General features: G+C 41.6%; 1 protein-coding gene across 3 annotated transcripts in view; it reads left to right on the top strand.

Annotated features, from left to right (window-relative positions):
• Window positions 1-18,694, top strand: part of nhsl1a (NHS-like 1a) — a 29,677-nt gene that overhangs the window by 789 nt on the left and 10,194 nt on the right. The window contains exons 1-5 of one of the 3 annotated variants that reach the window (XM_067583076.1): window positions 4,142-5,718; window positions 11,600-11,710; window positions 13,885-14,030; window positions 17,606-17,840; window positions 18,526-18,657. In XM_067583076.1, the coding sequence (XP_067439177.1) occupies window positions 5,037-5,718; window positions 11,600-11,710; window positions 13,885-14,030; window positions 17,606-17,840; window positions 18,526-18,657 (1,306 nt within the window). In that variant the 5' untranslated portion in view covers window positions 4,142-5,036. Of the gene's footprint in view, window positions 1-4,141; window positions 5,719-11,599; window positions 11,711-13,884; window positions 14,031-17,605; window positions 17,841-18,525; window positions 18,658-18,694 lie in introns of those variants that run through there. The other 2 variants (XM_067583074.1, XM_067583075.1) reach the window with 2 other exon arrangements.

Here is an 18,694-nt window from a genome sequence, read left to right as displayed (position 1 = left end):
AAAAGCATGTTTAACATAGAAAACTGCAGCCGAGTTTACGTCCAAATTTGCAAAAACAGTCAGCAAATTAAAGCTCGTTGGAGGTAAAACAGCAGGTGGCGCTAATTCTCTGGTCGGTGCCATTAAACCGTTGCAGAAGAAGAGGACACAACGAGATGACGTCATAATTAAAAGAGCGGCAGTCAAAGCTCGAACGATGGAAAACCATGTGGAAAACATGATGGAAACGTTTACAGTCTCCTCGTCGCTGAGTGTGTTTCCATCTGCCTGTTTTTATTCGCATTTTGAATACGTGCATAAAAAAAAAAAAAACCTGAGTGGAAACGCCAAAAAAAATCTTTAAATATGTGTAAAAAGTGTTTCTTGCTGTCTGAGGAGTAAAAAGAGACAGAAACATCAGATCTGTGTTGCACATTTTCTTCAGAAATATTTGATGTAAATAATTTGTTTTATTCGATTTATGATGAATTGTAAATATGTAGAATTTCCTTTCTGAAGGTTTCAGCTATGAAAGCTCATTTTACAATAAACACAAACTGACAAACAGCCTCATCATCAATAAATAACAGCAAACATTTACTGAAAATCAATTTTACTCATGTTTCCTTCAAGTCAAAGTGTTTTAAAACCAATAAATAACATTTACATTCAGAGATGTGCACACGTCATTTGGATTGCCATAACTACTGACAGGAAAGGGTTAAAACCGACTGCGATATCTCATTTTGCTGGTAAGAACCGGGGCTATTGATCTGCTGATCGACAGCGATATCGTCCGATCGGTTTGTGTGTGAGCTTCACTTAAAGAGAGGACGGGACTGACGGGGTTAACGGAGGGAAAGTGTTGATTAGATACAGTATTTTCCAGATGACAGCTGCTGCAGTCCAGCTGTTGCTATGGTTACCGTGAGTAATACTTCTACTTCTACTCGTAGTATGTGTCTTGTAATGTTTAGTGTTGAGATTGAATCTTTGTGGCTCGTGGCGAAAGTGGAAGTTTTTGGGGTCAGGAGGGTTGTGCATTCTTGAGTTTGACACATGCAAGTGTGTGCTCGTATTTCTGCCTTTATGGGGACCAGTGCTGGTGTTAAACCAGTGTTGTGAGGACATTCCTGCACTGTGGAAACATCACTACTGTAGTCTTGGTTTTAGAGTTGTGGTTATAATTGAGTTGAGGTTCAGTTTGGGTGTTTCGTCGTGATGGTTGTGAGGTGAAGGAATGTTTTATGTACATTAAGGTCCTCACAAGGACAGAAGTATAAACGTGTGTGTCAGTAATGATTGCTGGCCTGTTGAGACAGGCTGAAACATCCCATTCAGCTTCCAAAACACAGCTGTTCTGCTCCTGTAACACACACACACACACACACACACACACACACACACACACACTGAGGGTGATTGAATGGATCTGCAGCTTCAGCTTGTTGAGTTTTCACTGATGAATTCCTCCCTGATGGAGACGACAGCTGCAGAAATACAGAAACTGGAACTTTTAGTCAACTTTCTCTCACCGGAATAATCGACTCAGTATCAACACAGAGCTGCCAAAACCAAAGACATTAGATTGTTGATGTGTGACAGGACTTACATTAGATTAATAACTCACAGGTGTGTCTTAAAACAACAGTCAGGTGTCTGTATGAGCAGTGAACAGAGGTTTTCCTCGCTGTAATCATTCCTCCTGTTCATACTGGATATTAAAAGATCCTTCAAATGTGCTTTAATGGAAGTCTGTGTGAAGCTTCTATTCAGCTTCAGCAGTCTGAGTTAGTCATATCAAGTGGATATCTGACACATTTACAGTCTTTTTAGCATCAAATTCCCTCTTTGTGTCTCCCTGTTGAGCTGCAGGTGGAAGTATAGTAACAAAAAGAGGAACTTTGGCACTAAAAAGACTGTAACGTTGAAAGATATTTACTTGATTTGACTCATTTGGACGCTGAAGCTTCATATTAGCTTCAGATAAACTTTTAAATACATTTTTGCACAGAAGGAGGACTGTGGATTTTGTCCTCCATCACTTCCATTGTAAGGTCATTATGAAGGGATCTTCTAATGGTCAGTATGAACAGGAGGAATGATTACAGCAAGAAACACAGCTTTAATGTTCATCTGGGCTCCTGACTGTTGGTTTAACACACACATGAAACACTGTGAACTCGTCCTTTAAAGGATATTTTTCTTCTTGTCAACAAATCTCATGTTTGGATCCAAAACAACATGAACTGATCTTCTAACAGGTATTGTGTGTGTATCCTATATTTTACATTGTAAATAACTTCAGTGCAAAGTCCAGAGGTTGTGATCTGCAGCACAACAAGCTAGTGAAGCTGTAAACAGAACAGTGTTCCTGCACATGCTCAGTAGCTTCTGTATTACACAGAACTACTGTCTAGAGACTGAAAACATGATGCTGTTATTAGTCTTTGGAGCCGTTTCTAAATAAACTAATGTGACACCCAGTGCAGCGGTGAGACTCACTGACGTGTTTTTAATAAGATATATCAGCTTTGATACACACACAATACTTGTTAGTAGATCAGTTCATTGTTGGTTTGGATCCAAACATGAGATTTGTTGACAAGAAGAAAAATACAGAAAATCACCAGACTGATCCTTTAAATACAGACACAGTAAGTGTTAAAGTTGTGCTTTGGAGGTTTACTTTCTCATGTACAAACTTTTTAGACATTGCTAGCTTACCTAATGTTTATACTGTTGTGTATTTGAACGGCATCTGCACAAAATGATTGAAATCACAGATTATTGTAACATTTATGAGAGATCTTAATAACATGTTTCATCACATGTAATACTATGAAAAACACTCACTGTTACTGAGTTTGAGTGTTTTACTTCTATTCACATGCATCATACAGTTGATCAGACATGTTGAATGTAAAATGATGAATATAGTGGAGTAAAACTCTCAAAGTAGCAGCAGTTTCTTCATGTTTTTCCTCTGAGACCATCCATCAGTGACAAAATTTTGCCCTCAGCAGAGTTTCACCAACACGAACATGATGTTCACTTCAAACACTCAAACAAAACTGTCAGCAGAGACGTGACGGACGACAGAGGAGGAGGACCAGCTGAAGATTAATAGGACTCCTCTTGTTTTTGTTTCTGTGGGTCAGGTGATCTGAGCATGACTGGCTGCACACACAGCCCAATCAGCTGATCATTAGATCATTAGATAAATGTGACTGAAAGACAGACGTGTTCATTCAAACATTCTTAATCATTACTTTTTATTTATATAACACATTTCTGACAGTTTTGCTCATTTATTTGGCTCACAAGTGATTCCAGTGGAAGCTTGCATGTAATGATTTATGTTTTTGACAAAAGGTCTCATCTCAAGGTCCACTTACATGCTTGTCCCGGAGCTTTCTACCATATCACACAGTCTTCAACAGCAGATGGAGTTTGCTTAGTTGTCGTGGAATTGCAGGTGTTCATATTTCAATTTCTCTGAGCACTTTAAGGACTTATGTTCCATAAAAGTTCAGACTAAAGGTTCATTGTTGATCTTGACAATCTGAGCTCAAGGTCTCCTTACTGACTTGTTCTGGACCTTTCAACTGTATCAGCAGCAATACAGTAAATAGACATTTTTACTTTTCAATGTCAAACGCTACCAATGAAGAAGTGAAATTGCGTTTCCTGGGTTTGGTGAGAAGGTGCAACAGGTTTTAAAACTTTAAATCTCTTTTAAACTTTTAATATTTAAAATAAGTAAATAAAGACTAGAGAATGTAAAAAATAAAGTGTGCAAGGTTGAATTGTTGCAGGCATTTAAAAACTGTGTATTTCCCCAAATGTTGAACTTTCCCTTTAAATAATGAAGGACACTGTGTGGATCTGGGGTCAGAGGTCATGCCAGCACTGTTTTAGGATCAGATTCGGATTCAGGTTGGGTTCAAGGTTGAAAAGTCATCTTCAGAGTGACAGAGTTGGTAGAAAAGTGTCAAAGAGTGAGGGAGCTCTTTGTTCAACATTGACCTTCTGTTGTGAGATCCCGATATAGAATTACCCAGTTTGACACTTGACACAGTAATACAGTATCAAGCAATGTGTGTGTGTGTGTGTGTGTGAGTGGGTGGAGGTAAATACCTGTCCCACACAGGCCATCTGCAGACCTGGATAATCCCTGTTAGTAGATTAGCGGCAGAGAGAGAGAGGAGGCAAAACAGAGCAGCACACAGTCAACACCTCTTTAACATTTCTGTTCAGATGTTTTGGGATCGTTTTTGGAAGTCGAGGAGTTGTTTGGTTTTGGTTTTGGAGGACTGTGGGAACAAGTCTGAGGTTGTTTTTTCATCGTGAGGGAGTGAGGAGATGTTATACGGAGATGCTAAAAGTTTTAATCGTGGCTGACTAGAAGAACCTTCAGCAATGAAGAAGATCTGAAGCTTTGTGAGGATTTGATGCCAAACCTGAAGGCTTTTATCGTGATTCCTTTTTGGGGGACTGAACACGTTTTTGGACATTTTTCATGAAGGATGTAGTAAATATATTGTGAAGGCTACAGAACCTGTGGCTTTGTTTTCTTTCTCAAACATTTTAGGCTTTCTTGTTTTGATCATTGAGGTTTTACTCTGAAAGATTTCTGTTTTTGTGAAACATTTAGCGTTTTTATTGTGAACAAAATGTAATCTTTGAGATTCATTATGAAGCAGTTTGAAGCTGTTTTTTGGTCAAGAATTGGAGTTAAAGACAGTTTTGATTTTATTATGAAGGGCAGACATTTATTCTGAAGAACTAGTAACCTTTGGGCTTTGACTGTGAAGGCCTTGCTAAATGCTTTCATTCATTTTGATTGTTTTTAATGACAGCCCCTTTTAGGAAACACTGAGGACATTAATTTTGAAAAACAAAAGGATCAAAAAACTAGGAGCTTTTATGATGAAGGTTTGGAAATTCTCTGGGGCTTTTATTGTGAAAGGATGGAAATATTAGCAAGTTTTCATCGTGTGCGTCATCTGTGATCTGTCCTGTGGGTGGAGCAAGTCATCAGACAGCCAATCAGGATGATTTCTTACGTGGAGTGTCTGGGTGGCGAGGGGGCAGGGCCCGGCGTGGCGTCCCGCTGCTGGAATACGGGCCCCGATGAAGAGCTAGATGAGCTTCTTCCACGCAAGATGGCCGCCCTGCAGCCAAAGACAGAGGGCAGCCTGCGGCGCCGCCTGCTCAGCGCAAAAATCCACCAGCACCACAACGCCATCTGCCGGATTAATGCTGGTGCTGCTGGCAGACCGGGGGTGCCACCAGTTGACAAAAAGCCCCTCCCACCTCACCCTCAGTATCCAGGCAACAGCCCCTGGTTTCGCCCACAGCACCTACCGCCACGACCCCACGTCCACCCCTCCTTCACCCCGGAGGCTCATGGGAAACTCTTCCTCGCTCCAGAGGCTCATGGGAAACCTCACCCTCAGTCCCCACCCCTCCAATTGCCTCGCTCCGCACGCCCCGCCCTCACCCAGCGACGACGAACAAGCTCGTCCCCCCCGACCCCGGAGCCCCGCCCCGGCTACACCATGCCTGTCCCCTCCCCTCTAAGTGCCCCGCCCCCCCTCAGGGAGCCAGAGGTGCCGCCACAGTACCGCTACCAACCCAGCAGGAGGCGCAAGGCCAACTTCTTCTTCTTCAGACGGCGCCGAGGGAAGAGCTCCGGGCAGGAAGCCACACAGACCACTCCCCTTCTACGCAGAGGTACTGCTAGGAATTCTGGGTAGTGGGTTATATGTTTTGTTTTCTTTTTAACACTTTCATTTTTACTGCGTTTTCAGCTCTGGACACAACAGTTGAGCACACGTACAATATGACACGAAACAATACGACATTATTCAGTTGTGTAGGGGAACTCAGATATGTATCCATATCCTAACAGTTAAGTTACTTGTTCAGCATCATGTTTCATGTAAATGATCCACTTTTCCCAGTTCTTGTCGAAAATATCGCCTTTAACAATCTCAAACCATTGATCTTTCCCTGGAGGATCAGCTTTTTTGTTGCCTATAAGCAGAATTTTGCCAGATATCTTCCCTTCAGGTACATCACAGCACAGTATGATCAGCCTCCAGGTCGCCACAGAGCCTCCAACATAGTTGCTGGGTATTTTGGTCTGGACTGTTTTTATAAAGTTCTGCTACTAGAGATACAGATACTAAAACAAGAACTAAGACCCAAAGAAAAGTCTTGAATGGTCCAGTTTAACCTAATTTGGTTCTGTTTGGTCATGTACCAGAATGGTCCCAGCTAGTCTGATTTGGATCTTTTTGGTCCTAATGATCCTAGCTAGTTGTCTCAGTTTGTTTAGCACTATTGCGCCCCGACTGATCCCAGTTTGTTCAGTCCTGCATTGTCCCACCTATCCTGGTTTGGCACTTTTTTGGTTCTGCTCTGGTCCTCAAAGCTACGAGCTACTCTTGTTTGGCCCAGTTTGGTCTTAAATGGTCTGGCTCCGCTCTTTTGGGTCCTGAATTGTCCCAGCTTGCCCGGCAGGCTCTGTTTAATGGAGCGTACCAACTTCTGCCCTCTAAAAGGTGATTTAGAGTCCGTCGATTTAAACTCTTTTATACATCAGTCTATCCTGTTGCTAAACCAGGATCAGTGTGCTGCTGATTGAGATCTGAATCCAGAGGATATGATGTGATATGTATGATTGTTCTGACTGTTTGAGCAGTTTTGTAAGGACATGATCCCTTGAGCACATTCAACGAAGCACATTGTGATGTTGGAGCTCACTGTGCCATGGGAAGAGCGCATGGAGGAGGCCTTTGAGAGGAAAATGGAGAAATACAATAGCCTGGTCAAGACCGCCATAAGGATGGCTGGAAAGTGAGGTGCTTGCCTGTAGAGGTCGGGTGCAGAGGTTTTGCAGGGCAATCTCTCTGCAGGTATAGCGGGTCGTCCACTAATTGGAAGATCGGCGGTTCGATTCCCGGCTCATCCAGTCTGCATGTCGATGTGTCCTTAGGCAAGATACTTTGCTCCTGATGGCTGTGCCATCAGTGTGTATGTGAATGATGGACAGGTTGGGAGCTTGCATGGTAGCCCCTGTACCCATTCAGTGTGTGAATGTGTGTGAATGGGTGAATGTGATTCGTAAAGCAAAAGCGCTTTGAGTAGTTTGAAGACCAGAAAGGCGCTATACAAGTATAGTCCATTTACCATTTACCCATGCTGCACTTGGCATCAAAGGAGGGAGGAGGAGGAGGAGAGCCATCTGGAATAACACAGAGGCTGCAGAGAGAGCTTCAAGGTGGCTATGGATTAGAGGGCGGATTCGTGGAGAACAGCTGCTAGGGAAGAAGCTGAGGGCTGATCAACCCCAGCTGGGTCGCCTGGGTGAGGGTGTATGATGTCTGAAAGATCCAAAACACCTGATGACCACAGGAAACATCACTGATGATCTTAGCATCAGGAGATGTTTCACTATAACTAAGTGGTCCCAGCTACTCTTTTTTTTGGCCCAGTGTGGTCTTGAATAGTTCCAGCTCCAGCCTTTGTTGACACATTTAGCACAACTTGTCTGTTTAGTCCTGAATTGTCCCTTTTGGCTTTTTCTTTGCTCTAATTCTACCAGCTACTCTTGATTGGATCAGTTTGGTTCTTAATGGTCCAAGTTTGCCTAATTATGCTTGTTTGAAGCAATATTTAAAAGAACAAGCTTAATGTTTAATGTTTAATGTTTAATGTTTTTGTTTTTAGTTTCGGAATAATCCCACTGGACCATTCACAGCAGACAGTTTGACTCTTCACAGTAGGTGCTACTAACGACATTAACAATGGCTAAGTTACAAACAAGCTGTGACAGTGAGCCAGTGAGCATCTGGAGCTGTGATTCTCCACCTGTGATGACGAGTCAAAATGTCTGAAAAAGCTCCATAAGCCTGGTTTTCATGCGTTTTGCTTTCAGTTTCTGCAATCCGAGCAGTATGACAGTGCCAGTTTCTGCCTGTGGATCTCTGATTATGTAAACTGATCAATAATGTATCACAGCTCCAGTCAGATGTTTGTTCTCAGATAAAACACAGAACAAAAACACACCAGCTCTCCATGTTCTTCTTTAATTAACTCCCCTGTGTGCATAATCTCCTCTATCTGTGCATGTGTGTGAGCAGGGATTAGCTGCAGCTCCATACGCTAGGCTAAAGGCTAATTCCTGTAACAGATGAACAGGGTTTACATGCAGCAGCTGCTACCTGTTAGCTTCACCTGTTAGCTACCTTCAGCTACATGTTGTAGTCCGGATAAAGCACACCTGGATCTGACAGTTTACCTTTGTAATCCTCTCCTCGCTTTGTCTTTTTGGTGACAGTGACGTTTGATTTGTCCTAGAAAACATGTATAAACTCAGACATCTGTGAAGTCATACAAAAGTCCATTTAGAAATCCATCAAAATAACAAAAACAACAGTGTGTTAGTAAGGCCTGCTTTGATTTTGGGGGATGATTCTGGTCACATTTTTTGTTGTTCACAGTTGAGTCGGGAACAGATGAGTTCACAGTTGGACAACTATATATATACTCGCTGTGACATAACGACAGTGTGGCCTATTTACCGTCTAATTAATTAAACTAATTAAAACAGTAGAAGAGACAGACAGACAGACAGGCTGTCAGGCATGAAGACAAAAGTAATTAGCTGCTCCACTGGCCCACATAGCTGACACACTTACAGACTGGAACTGTCCCAGTTTGTGACTGGTGATGAAGGTGATGATGAAGGTGATCCTCAACCATTAACGCTATCATTATATATCCCGTGTGTTAGTTATAAACAGTACTGATGATACATGATGCAATATGGGCGAAAAGGTAGTAGAGTAGGTGTCCTGATAGACAACAATGACTCCCAGGTGTCCACATAGACAGTAACAGGCTCCTGGTGTCCATATAGAGACAATAATGGACTATCTGAGTCCAGTATTTGCTATATCCAGACACTTATTTGTGCATTATCACCTGATAAACCCTAAGCTTCATCCTGTCCCTCATACAGCTGCTAGAGGAGACGATGACATATCCTCATCTCAATTCAGTCCTCACAAAGATAGAAATACAAGAACACAGAGAAACACAGCGAGGACGGCGAACACAGAGAATAAAAGATGAACACACACACACACACACACACACACACACTTTCAGTTCTCTTTCTTCGTCTACAAAGCACCATATTTCATGTTTCATGTGTGTGTGTTAATTCAATATTTGTGGGTAACCTTCATCACCTGGCGACACACATGAAGGACACACACGTGTGCTGGCTTCCCGCCAACATGGCATGTGTGTATGTGTGTTTGTGTGTGTATGTGTGTCTGAAGGAAAGAAAGGGAGAGAGCGGGGCGAGTGACAGGATCAGAGAGAGAGGAGTGGGAGGAGAGCGGCGTCGCAGCGAGTTGAGCTGCATTACTGCTGCTGCTCTGTCTGCTGCAGCCTCGCCGCTGTGTGTCGGTCTGTGTGTGTGTGTGTGTGTGGCGTCGTCATGGTTCTGATCGGAGCGGCAATCAAATCCGTCCTCAGATACCTCAATAAGACCAGAGGTGAGTGTATGTGTTATTTGGGGTGAGAGAGCATCACTCGTGTTTAGGGAGCGAGTAGTTATCAGAGTAACTAGTTCTCTAAAGACGGCCTCATAAAATACTGCTCTGTGATTGGCTGTCAGGTGTATGTTAAAATCAAACAGTGACATTTTAACCACCCTCTCTAAATCTGAGCTCAAGGTGCGTTAAACTGCAGGTAACCATAGCAACAGTACAGCTGACTGACTTAAGGACCTCAGGGACCTTTTCAAGGACCCTGCAACCTGCTCAAGTCTCTTCAAAGGCTCTAGTACCTTTTCAAAAACCCCAGGGGACCGTCTCCAGGACCATTAGATTGTCAGTTTGGACGTCTGGTGCTTCTCAAGGACAACAGGGACTTTTTCAAGATCTGTTTGAACCTCCTGGAAGATTTCTGGTACCTTTTCAGAGACCTACAGGGAAAGTGCTCCTCAAGGGCCATTTAAATTTCCCCAAGGACCCCCGGGACCTCCCTAAAGGATCATTAGTCACTTGTAAAGGATGCATCGAGGTAGCTCAAGGACCCCACAACCTCCTCAATGACCATTTGAGTCTCTTCAATGACCTCTTGTACATATTCAAGGACCTCTGGAACCCCCTCAATGACTTGCAACCTGCTCAAGTTTCTTCAAGGACCTTTAGTACCTTTTGAAGGACCCCTGGGGACTGCATCCAGGACTGTTAGAGTGTCCATATAGACATCTAGTTGTCCTCAAGGTCTGATTGGTACCTTTTTCAAGGACCCACAGGGTCCCTGCAACCTCCTCAGTGACCATTTAAATCTCCCCAAGGACATCTGGGACCTTTTCAAGGACCCCAAAATATCCTCAAAGATCATTTCAAGAAACTCTGGTATGTTCATTAGTGTCTCTGGTAATTCTGAAAGATGCATAGAAACAGCTCAAGGACTCAAGGAACCTGTCCAAGAACTCCTAGAACCCTCTCAAAGACCCTGGAAACTTCTCAAAGACCATTTGAGTCTCTTCAAGGACCTCTGGTACATTTTCAAGGACCTACGGAACCCCCTCAAGGACCCCTGGGACCGTATCAAGGATCATGTGTGTCTCTGGTACATCTCAACAGTGCATAGAACCAGCCAAGGAACTCCAGGAACCTTTTCAAGGACCCCTACAATCCCCTCAAGGATCTCCAGAGACCTCCCCCAGGACAACTTGAGCCTTTGCATGGACGCTTGGTGCTTCTCAAGAACTTCAGTCACCTCTGGGATCCCCTCAAAGAACATTTGAGTCTCTTCAAGGACCCCTTAGAACCTTTTCGAGGGCCCATACACCCCCAAGGACCTGTGACCTCCTCAAGGACCATTTGGATCTCTTCAAGGACATCTGATACCTTTTCAAGAACCTTGGAACCTCCTCAAGGACCATTTGTGTCTCTCTGGTACTTCTCAAAGATGTGTGCAACCAGCTCAAGAACCTTTTGAAAGACCCTGCAATCCCCTCAAGGGTTAGGGGACGTCCTCTCAGACCATTTGAGCCTCCATATGGACATCTGGTACTCCCTCAGAGACCTCTGTTACTTCTCACTGACTCCTGGGTCATTCTCAAGGACCATTTGAGCCTCCTTGAAGACTTCTGGTACTTCTCAAGGACCCCTGGACCCCCTCAAGGACCATCTTAGTCTCTGATTTTCACTGTGTGTTTCTGAGATCAGCTGAACCTCCTGAAAACTGCAGGAAACTGAGACTTTGACTTCACATCTGTCCACTCTGGCTGTGTGTGTGTGTGTGTGTGTGTGTGTGTGTGTGTGTGTGTGTGTGTGTGTGTGTGTGTGTGTGTGAGGTCACCTTGAAGAGTGCTGAGTGCTGCAACACTCATCATCACTGCTGTGTGTGTGTGTGAGAGTGAATGGATTTGCTGAAACCAGATTAAACACACAGAAATGTCAAAGGAATCTCTCTCTCTCTCTCTCTCTCTCTCTCTCTCTCTCTCTCTCTCTCTCTCTCTCTCTCTCTCTCTCTCCCTCTCTCTCCCTCTCTCTCTCTCCCTCTCCCTCTCTCTCTGCAGCAGGGGACGGGGACAATAAGTGGTCTGTTCACTACACTACCCAGAAGCCCCAGCAGGGTCTGCTCTTCGTCCCGGGGAAAAAACGCTCCAGCAGCGCTGATGATCTGCAAGGTCAGAGGTCAAAAGAAAAAACATCTCACACTTTTAATGTCGTCATCCTTCTTACATTACAAATTCAATTATTATTTTGTGATGAATTTAAATGAAGTTTGACTGGATGAAATAACCGAGGAGGCTCTTCATGTCAACATTAACAACACTGACAGAGCTTTCAGTCATATCACATGATCTTCATCAGCAGACGCCAAGTTGTTTTGAATTTGAACTTTAAGGACTTTTCATCATTGTTGCCTTAAAAGATTCAGAGATTCAGAGTTCACTTTGTGGTGAGATTGTTTTAATAATTAAAAATACAGAATTATGATCTAAATTTAGTTGAAAGGTTTAGTTTTTATACTAAAGTTTAAATAAAGTCACTAAAATACTGCTGAAACATTTACTTTCAACCAAATTTAGACTCTGCGCAACTTAAATCTGTGTGTGTGGATTAGGATTACCTGACAGACGTCAACAGACACTGACTTTACCCACTAACCTTCTGACACACACACACACACACACACACACACACACACACACACACACACACACAATGTAAAAATACTCCATTATCTTACTTCAGTAAAAGTACAGTAAGTATTATCATCAAAATGTGCTGAATTATCAAAAGTTAAAGTACTCATTATGCATGATTTGGTTTGGTTTGATTTTATTCTGTAATTAAACAGATAATATTAAAATATGGACATGTCACAACACAAATAAAACAAACTGTAAACAAGCATGAAACAGGATAAAAACAGTAAAGGTTGAATTATCTCGGCACTAAGATCCTTTTAGTGGAGATGTCAGTCGTATCACAAGATCTTCATTAGCAGTCGGAGTCTGTCCAGATGTCACATGATGCTCTGCTGCTTCTTCATAAACTACTGATTTCAAACGAAGTTAAAATAATGAAGATGGAGATGTTAACTCTCAGGATGACAGAAAAAATGGATTCAGACTATTATGTCCTCTCCTTACTCTGCTTTGCTGTGCTTTGTGTTTGCTGCTGTTTCTGTCTGCTGCTCTTCATTTCAGAGTCTTTCTCGTCATTTTCTGCTTCTACATGTACTTATTTTCTGTCTGGACAAACTGGAGTCTCTGTCAGTGTCTGAGCTCTGAACATAGTCTCACAGTAGTAAAGTTAGCATCAGCGGCTAGCAGTCTGTCTCATATCTATCTCATGTATCTCGTATTCTTAAATATTATAACATTTTGGCTTTCATTGCTGTCATTTGTTAAGTAATCACAGTAACTTAAGTCACTAATAATAACAGTAATTATTGTTAACTATTCTGCTAACTGTGTAGAAACAAGTCATTCAGAATGATTTACATAAATAATAATGCAGAAAACAAAAAATAAACCTACACAAAATCTTAATAACTCATCAAAGAATAGTTTCATGTGAATAACTTTATTTTTGACAAACGTGTCAGATAGAAGCGGATCATTTTGAGGCCACGATGTAGTGAATCAGAAATCATCCAGTATGTGAGTAAATGTACCTTTTCCACCGCTGCAAAATAAAGCAAGCTGGTGTCTGATGAAGAGTCAGACTGCAGCTGCAGGTGAAGCTGTTTCAGGCTGTTTAAGACTCAGTGAATAAAAGCAGATTATTGGTTCTGTTTCTGCTGCTGCTGCTGCTGCACAAATACTGTTCTCAGAGATCATATCTGGCATCTTTAAAGCTGACGAGACAGAAACATAAAAGCAGAGGAAAATCGATCAGCTGTAGATTCAGTCATCGATAATCAATGTATTAAATACTGAGCTGAATTAAGAGAGCTGCAGCACACACACACACACACTGCTGCAGACTGCATCACAGTAGCTGCAGTGCTGCATGTCACCCCCCGCCCCAATTCAGAGACAAAGGATGAAGATGAAGCGCTCCTTTCATGTCTCAGTTAATCCTGAATTTATACTCGACTGACTGATCAAGACGGATCAGAATCATGATCTATTGATTTACTGTAATAAACTAAATATCACGATAAAGATATTCTAAAATAAACAAAAAGTTAACGAGCTGATTGATTGATAACCTCTCATTCTCTTCATTTGCTGGGTTAGATTTGACAGATTATTGGTTATCGGCCATATGAACATCTTCAGTGTCTCATCTTGTGTCTGTTCTCTCCTACATGTATGAACGTGTGTGTGTGTGTGTGTGTGTGTAGTGTGTAACGGGCTGACTCAGCATGGCTACAGTGGATCCGCTGCCTCTCAGCTCTGCACTCAAAGCCCCGCCTCCTGTTCGTCTTCTGGTCTCAACCAATCAGAGAGCAGCACACGCCGAAGGTGGAAGGACAAAAGCAGGAAAATGGTTAGTGACACACACGCGCGCACACACACACACACACACACACACACACACACACACACACACACAATATTAATATGGCTACAGTGCTGCTCATGAATATTAATGAGGCTGAACAGACTACAGCAGAACAAAACTGATTGGGTTGAAACAAGAGACTAAGTGGACAACACAAATACTGTCATTAGATTGCTCTGTTATCCAGTGGACAGTAACAAAGTACATTTACTTAAATACTGTACTCAAGTACAGTTTTGAGGTACTTGTACTTTACTTGAGTATTTCCATGTGATGCTACTTTCTACATTTCAGAGGGAAATATTGTACTTTCTACTCCACTACATTTATTTGACAGCTTTAGTTACTTTTCAGATGAAGATTTGACACAATGGATAATATAACAAGCTTTTAAAATACAACACATTGTTAAAGATGAAACCAGTGGTTTCCAACCTTTTTGTCTTTTGACGTCTTACAAAAAGCAGTGTGTAGTCGGGGTCACATTTCACATGTCTATGAGTTGTTAACAGCTCCACCAAATAGTGATTTTTCCCTCTAAACTTCTCACATGCTTTCATTTCAATAAATGTTCAAATGATCCAATATTTCAGCAAAAATCAAAGATTAGAGAAAAAGTCCAAAAACTGAAAACAGATTTGTGTATCAGAACTTTGTTTTTTCTTCTTTCCTCTCCCATTAATCATCTCACCACCCCTCAGATTATCTGCTGACCCTTTGGAGGGGCCCGACCCCTAGGTTGGGAACCACTGGACTAAACTAGCTAACTGTATATAAAGTAGTGTAAACTAGCTCCACCTCCAGCAGCTACAACAGTAACATGCTGCTCTAACACTGATGCTTCACTATTAATAATCTAATGATGTCATATATAATAATATATCAGTCAGAGGGACCAAACCACTACTTTTACTGCAATACTTTAACTACATCAAGCTCATAATATTTATGTACTTTTACTGCAATACTTTAACTACATCAAGCTGATAATACTTATGTACTTTTACTGCAATACTTTAACTACATCAAGCTCATAATATTTATGTACTTTTACTGCAATACTTTAACTACATCAAGCTGATAATACTTATGTACTTTTACTGTGGTAGGATTTTTCATGCAGGACTTTTACTTGAAATAGAGTATTTTTCCATTGCTGTATTGATACTTTTACCGCAGTAAAGGATCTGAATACTTCCTCCACTGCTGCTGTTATCAATACTGCTACACATATCACACCTGTCCTGTCAAAATATATTATCCAAAAGTCTTTACAGTTGTACCGGCAGGAAGAAGCCTCCTGAACACTTAAGCTGTGTCCAACCTCCTTACTACATAACTGTACTATACACTGTGTACTATCAATGTACTTTTCTCTCCTACTAACAAGAAATGATGCATAAATAAAGAATACATTTATTTTACTGCCACCTGCTGGTCAAACTGAACTACTGACACAGTTATTATATCATTATGTGTCCTCTTTGTTGCATTGTTTCTCATGGTCATTGATTTACTTGTCTTTCGTCATGTTTTCTGTTTCTCATCACTGTTTTATCCTCCTCTTCTCTTCTCAGAGGTCCAGATTCTTGGACTTTCTCTCTCAGTCTTGCTTTTCAGTTTGTTTCAAGTGTTCAGTTTGGAGGAGAAAGGTAACCATAGATATAACTAGACTAAAGTAGACTATACTAGAATGAACTAGAGTAGTAACCCAGTCACACCCAACTAGACTTCACAGACTCTGCTGAGGTTGAAGTTGAATCTACCAGGATAAATTATAATCTTCCAAAGTTGATCTACTGGGCTAAATCTTAAAGGGGTTAAACTAGACTGAACTATAGCTAACCCAGACTGTCTACCTTTAACTACATTCTATCGGGATTACACTTGATTTTATTAGTCCAATTTAGACTCTAATGGGATAAAATATGACTCAACTTTTCCACACTAAACTAGATTCTTCTGGGTTCACACTAGATTAAATTTGGCTAAACTAGACTTAAATTGTGTCAAATCTGACTCTACAATGGTTAAACTTTGTTGTACCATGTTAAACCAAACTATATTGCTCCTAAACTTGACTGTACTAATGTTAAACCTCATGCTATTGGGTTAAAGTACAGTTCACTCAACTTAAATTAGACTCTACATAGGGTTAATCTCAATTTATTTAGTCTAAATTTGAGGTTAAATCTAGCTGTAGTGGGGTTTAACGCAACCCTACCAAGCTAAATCTGAATTGACTGCAGTAAAACTGGACTTAACTGGGTGAAACCCGACTTTACAAGGTTAAACCAGGCTCTACAAGGTTTAACCTGTCTCTTCAATTTTTAACTGGACTCTACTAAATTTACACTAGATTCTGTCAGGCTAAATAAACACCAACTGTGGTTAAAGGAGAATCAGGCAAGACCAGTCTCTACTGGGGTTAAAACTGAGCATTTAGCTGGAGTGGGGTTAAACTTGACTTATTTGAGGTAAAACCCAACTTTAGCAGGTTAAACTAGGCTCTACAGGGTTTGGACTGACTTCAATTGTAGACTGGACTCTACTAAAGTTGGGGTTAAACTCAATCATACCAGGTTTCATGAGATGCTAGTGGGGTTAAACTAGAATCAGGCAAGACCAGTCTCACCTGGTTATTTAATCTTAAACTCCGAGGTCAATTTAAAATTCAAGGTTAAACTACAGTTAACTTAAGTTAAACTAGACTCTACAGGGGTTAAACTCAACTCTTTCAGGCTGAGTTTAACTCTACCAGGATTCAATTCAGCTGTAGTGGGGTATAACCATAGACTGTAAAAATATGGACGTAGTCACCGTGACGTCACCCATTGGTTTGCGAACTGTCGATTTGAAGAAGTGACCATATTTGGACGAGAGGGTTGAGCTGACCATGGCGCTAGCTGCTAGCTTGGTTAGCATGGTGCATTAAAAATCTATGGTTAACAGTGATCATGCTAATGCTAAATTTTCGCTAAAAACAGGCCTAAAACTGTCAAAACAAAATGTACTCACTGGAAAAACTGATCATCCGACTCATTGATGGGTCTTTTATTAAAACCAAACGCTGAACGAGACTTTTTTAGGCGATCACAGTGTACAATTAACTTTAGGGAACTGAAAACACACTGTGAAATAGCAGCAGCTAGGCCTATGGTTACATTACGTAAGCAACATTGTCGCAGTGGTAGCGACTTATCAATCACAACTTAGCCACGCCCTAAAGCAAACTACCAATTGAGATCATAAACTCATTAGGAAACTGTTTACTGAGGTAATAAATCAAGAGAGAAGTAGGGGTTCAACTAGAATTAGGCAAGGCCAGTCTCACCTGGGGTTAAGCCTTAATATTTAATCTTAAACTGCAATGTTAAACTAGAATTCAAGGTTAAACTACAGTTCAATCAAGTTAAACTAGACTCTATGGGGGTTAAACTCCCATAGCACCTGTAACACTAGATTAGACTCTTCAGTTAAACTTAACTGGGGCTAAACTTGATGCTACCAGGTTCAACCAAAGTCTGAGTTACAGCATGTTTGTTTATTTGTGCATTCAGTCCTCAGCCTCCTCAGAAGAAGACGAAAGGTTCTTCTTGAACAACACACGACCTATGACCCCACTGGTCCTCAACCCTGTACACGTCACCCACTGTTGGGACGTCTTTGCCCCTGCCTACGAGCCAACAGTCGACGTGGAGATGGAGCCAACCCCCCGGCTTCCAACACCAGAGGAGAGGATGAGGCAGCAGGCCGAGGCAGTTGGAGCTGATATAGTCCCCATCAATGTAACAGGTAGGGGACTGGACGCCCCAGATTCTAATATTAAGGAAATAAATTAACAGTTTTTTTGCCCTCATGAAATATGTTTTTGGGGCATTTTAGATCATTTCCAGGGCAATTTTTTCAAATTTTTGGAAATACTTTAGTTCTATGTCACATGACAAGACCTATATTCATTGGTTTAGACTTGAAACTCAAATTGGACTTTGGATTTTACTCTGACTTAAAAATGAACTTGAATATAGCACTTGCTTTAGATTTGGAACTTGACTCAAAAACTGAAACCCGACTCTAGATGTGACCCAGAATCTCCACTCAAATTCAGGCTCAAAACTGAAGTCCAACTTGAGAGTTGACTCAGACTTCGGATTTGAAACTTATCTTGAATTTGGGATTCCACTCAGACTTGGGACTCAACTTAAACATGAGCTTTTACTCAGATTTTGAGAGACAATCAGACAATCGGGGCTCGAAACATGACTTAGACTTGAAAGTTGTCTCAGAAACGGGACTCGACTCAGATTTGGGGCTAAACTTGGACTTGACACTCAACTCAAACTTAGGATTTGACTTGGACTTGGGACCTGACTGCAAAGCTGACATGTCTCTTGTCCTACAAATTCATTAACTAACAGGGATTTCTCATATTCTCATATCTTTACGGTGTTTATTGTGTTTTCATACGTGTGCATGTCAGGTGAGAGTTTTGATCGTCAGGCAAGTTTTCGAAAGGTTGTTTCCAACACTGACTCATTATCCCGGCGCCCCCGTAACCTGAGCCGCCGCAAGACAGTTACTGGGATACCTGATGATGTCACACGGAGGCTGGGTATGACCTTCAACCATTCATTCCCCCATCTATCAAT

Source organism: Thunnus thynnus, chromosome 24, assembly GCF_963924715.1.
Source record: "Thunnus thynnus chromosome 24, fThuThy2.1, whole genome shotgun sequence".
NCBI classification, from domain to species: Eukaryota; Metazoa; Chordata; class Actinopteri; order Scombriformes; family Scombridae; genus Thunnus; species Thunnus thynnus.
This window is presented reverse-complemented; position numbering and strand designations above follow the sequence as displayed.